The 3155-nt window shown below is 51.1% G+C and overlaps 1 protein-coding gene across 1 annotated transcript in view; it reads left to right on the top strand.

Annotated features, from left to right (window-relative positions):
* The window catches only part of UBE3B (ubiquitin protein ligase E3B), a 53388-nt gene extending 52533 nt beyond the window's left edge, over window positions 1–855 (top strand). Inside the window, exon 24 of the mRNA XM_007954997.1 lies at window positions 664–855. Coding sequence (XP_007953188.1) covers window positions 664–855 — 192 coding nt within the window. The remainder of the gene's footprint in view (window positions 1–663) is intronic.
* The last annotated feature ends 2300 nt before the right edge of the window (window positions 856–3155 follow it).

Here is a 3155-nt window from a genome sequence, read left to right as displayed (position 1 = left end):
TAGTGTCTAAGGCACTTGACTGCTAGTCAGAAGGCTGGTGATTCAAACCCACCAGCCACTCCTCAGAAGGAAGGTTGGGCAATCGACTTGTGTAGTGATACTGCCTCGGAAACCCAAGGAGTTGTTGCTATGAGTCAGGTCCAACTCGATGGCACATAACAACAACAACATCCCCCCCTTAAAAACACAGTGCCGTCTGGGTATAGCTGCTTTCACGATGTCACACTCTGGGCACGACATAAGGTCCTTCCTTATTGTGACATGAGACAGTCCTTAACCTCCTCTCCGAGGGGAAAGTTGGCCCAAGGAGCTGTTAGCCAGGAGGCAAATGTAGGCTGTCTTCAGGCCTGTTGGAATATGTAACAGTTTTCACACTATTCTGGCTCTTTGAAAATTGGTTAACCAGTCACTAACTTTTTCGCAAAGACCTCACTGCTGGGCTCTTACTTACCACAGTGTCCCCGTTGGGGGCCGAGGAAGGAAGGGCTCAGGATGGCCTGGCAGGGAGAGCACGCTGCCTCTGCGTGTTCCTCTTAAGGGCAGTTGTGCGCAGCGTGGGGGTTGACCTCAGGCCACACGCATGGTGCCCACACTCCAGGCCTCAGCCAGGGACCAGCTAAGCCCCCTCCCGGACCTCAGCCCTAAGTGGCTCTGTGCTTTCAGGACACCGGAGATACCCTGGGCAGCGTCCTCCGTGGCTTCTTCACCATCCGCAAGCGGGAGCCAGGGGGCCGCCTGCCCACCTCCTCCACCTGCTTCAACCTGCTCAAGCTGCCCAACTACAGCAAGAAGAGTGTCCTGCGGGAGAAGTTGCGCTATGCCATCAGCATGAACACAGGCTTTGAGCTCTCCTAGGTCCACCCCGCTCGCAACCTGCCCTCGCAGGCGCCATGGCTGCCTGGAGCACAGCCACAGCCAACATGCCGAGGACCCTGGCCCCCAGGCCCTCTCTATAGCCATGAGGCTTCCAGTGGCCTCGAGAACTAGAGATGTTTTTGATGAGTCAACGTAGCACTCTCCAGCCAATCCTGACGGGAGGGGGGTGTTGGAAATAAACCTCCAGATTCCGGCCACGTTGCTCCTTTTTTCCTGACTCCCTAGGGGTCTAGAGGCCAGGCCTCTCGACGCAGAGAGGGACTTCTCTTTTGGATAGTTTGACCTTCTGGTGAGTGTTTTTTTCTTTCCTTAACTTGGGGAGTGAGCTGTGCAAGAACAAGTCTCAGGACCCCCAGTGGCCCAGAGCTGTTGTCACAATGTGGGTTGGAGCAGCCTGTTGCAAGATAGCTGTTCCTTCGTATCTGAAAGCTCTTTACTCAGGTAAGGCCTTGCCAAGCCTCTATGCACCCAACAAAGTCTCTGCCTCCATCCCGTCCACAGCAGCCTCCTTCCAGACAGCCAGGCCTGTCTGCTCCAAGGGAAGCAAGCAGCCTGCTGGCGAGGCTGCAGAGCCCTGCACGTTCAGGGGCTGCTGCCCCACGACGCCACGGCCACACGACACAGTCCTCCTTCCCCCTCTGCCTGGAGGATGCTTAGCAGACCAAGCCGCAGGCATCTCCACCGGCTTCGTTCCACAGTGCATTCACTGGGTTTAGGAGAAAACAAACTTGGCCCTTAGAGCAGCTCCCATTTCCAAAATGGGACTGTCACCCAAAGTCTGGTTGTTCCTGCGGGGCAGCATTGTTGACCCAGCTTGTTACCTAACGAGGAAACACTCACCTGAGGTACTGTGGCTTGTCGGCAGTGGCTTTACCCCCAGAGACTGTACAATCCCAAGAGACTTGGGGCTCCTGCCCCACCCGTTCCTCAGCACAGGGAAACCCAAAGGCCTTTGCACTGACATAGACCCATGAGGCCCAAGAAACTCACGCATCCTCTGGGTGGTTTTTTTTTTTTTTTTTTTGCTTTCTTTTCCAACCCATTGCTCCTCTGCCCTCATTCTTTCCCTTTATCACCAAAACTTTCTCCCAGATGCAGGGAATTGAGGCAAAAGGCCCTGTTCAGTGTTCAGTCACCCACCCTCTCCCACCTCATGTTTCTTTTGCAACCCCCGTCCCCCTGCACCAAGACTGAAGCCAGATTAGAAACCGGATTAGTGCCTGGCCCAGTGGGCTCCTCTGTTGCTCCATGGAGCTGGTTTAGGCTTGTGGCTCTCTCCAAAGCAGCAAAACCCCTTCCAACACCTGCCAGCAGGAACCTTCATGTTGGCACCAAAGCAGGCAAGACCTGTCTCCACGACCTTCTTCAGAGAGTCTTAGCTGGATACAAGTGTCTTGGTGGGCATAAGTAGCATAAGCCTGAATATGCTAGACCCTCTGGACTCCTGGGAACAGAGTGTGCATTTTACGTTGATGGAAAGGTGGTAAGAAATCTGAAGACAACACCTTTTCATTATTATTTAAGGTTTGTTAATAACCTCTCGCTCTGTGGACTTGCCACTCTTTACATGCTCAATCCTTTCGAAGATTTCTTCTGAACGTATGTGTGCACTGAGCAGATTTCTGCATTTGTGCTGGGGCCTGAGTAATTGTCAGCCTGCAAAAAAAACAAATTGATCCCATCTGGATTTTACTACCTGAGCATGAGAGCCAGTCAGGGATGGGGAGAGAGCAGTTTATAAGCATCAGTGTCAGTTTTTTTTTTTTTGCTTTTGGCAAGGAGAGGTGGTTTGTCATTTTCATTTAAATTCTTCATCGTTTGGAAATATTGCACTAACTCAAACACTGATCTGTACTTTTACAGCTAATGTTCAAATTGTGAGTGTTATGTATTTGACACTTGATGGCTCTAAAAAGTTGTAGTTTTTTTGTTTTTGTAGATAATTTATGAATTAAGATGGGATCAAAGGCTTTATTAAATTTGTACTTCGGCACATGATGGGTGTGTTCTGCTTTTTTATGCCAAGAAGTGCTTTCTGGCCACATGCCTGGCTGGCTCAAGACTGGGCCCCACAGCTTCCCACCATGAAAAACATGCAAAGGAGAATGTCTTAGATGCCAGTCTCCCTAAGAGGTCTCTGGATGCCACAAATGGTTTGTGCTCAGTCGTTAACCTAAAGGTTGGCAGTTCAAACTCACCCAGCGGCACCATGCAAGAAAAGGCCTGGTAGTCTACTTCTGTAAAAATTACAGCCTTGAAAGCCCTAAGGAGCAGTTCTA

The sequence above is a fragment of the Orycteropus afer genome, unplaced genomic scaffold (genome assembly GCF_000298275.1).
Source record: "Orycteropus afer afer isolate SDZICR_OR568_19922 unplaced genomic scaffold, OryAfe1.0 scaffold00487, whole genome shotgun sequence".
NCBI classification, from domain to species: Eukaryota; Metazoa; Chordata; class Mammalia; order Tubulidentata; family Orycteropodidae; genus Orycteropus; species Orycteropus afer.
This window is presented reverse-complemented; position numbering and strand designations above follow the sequence as displayed.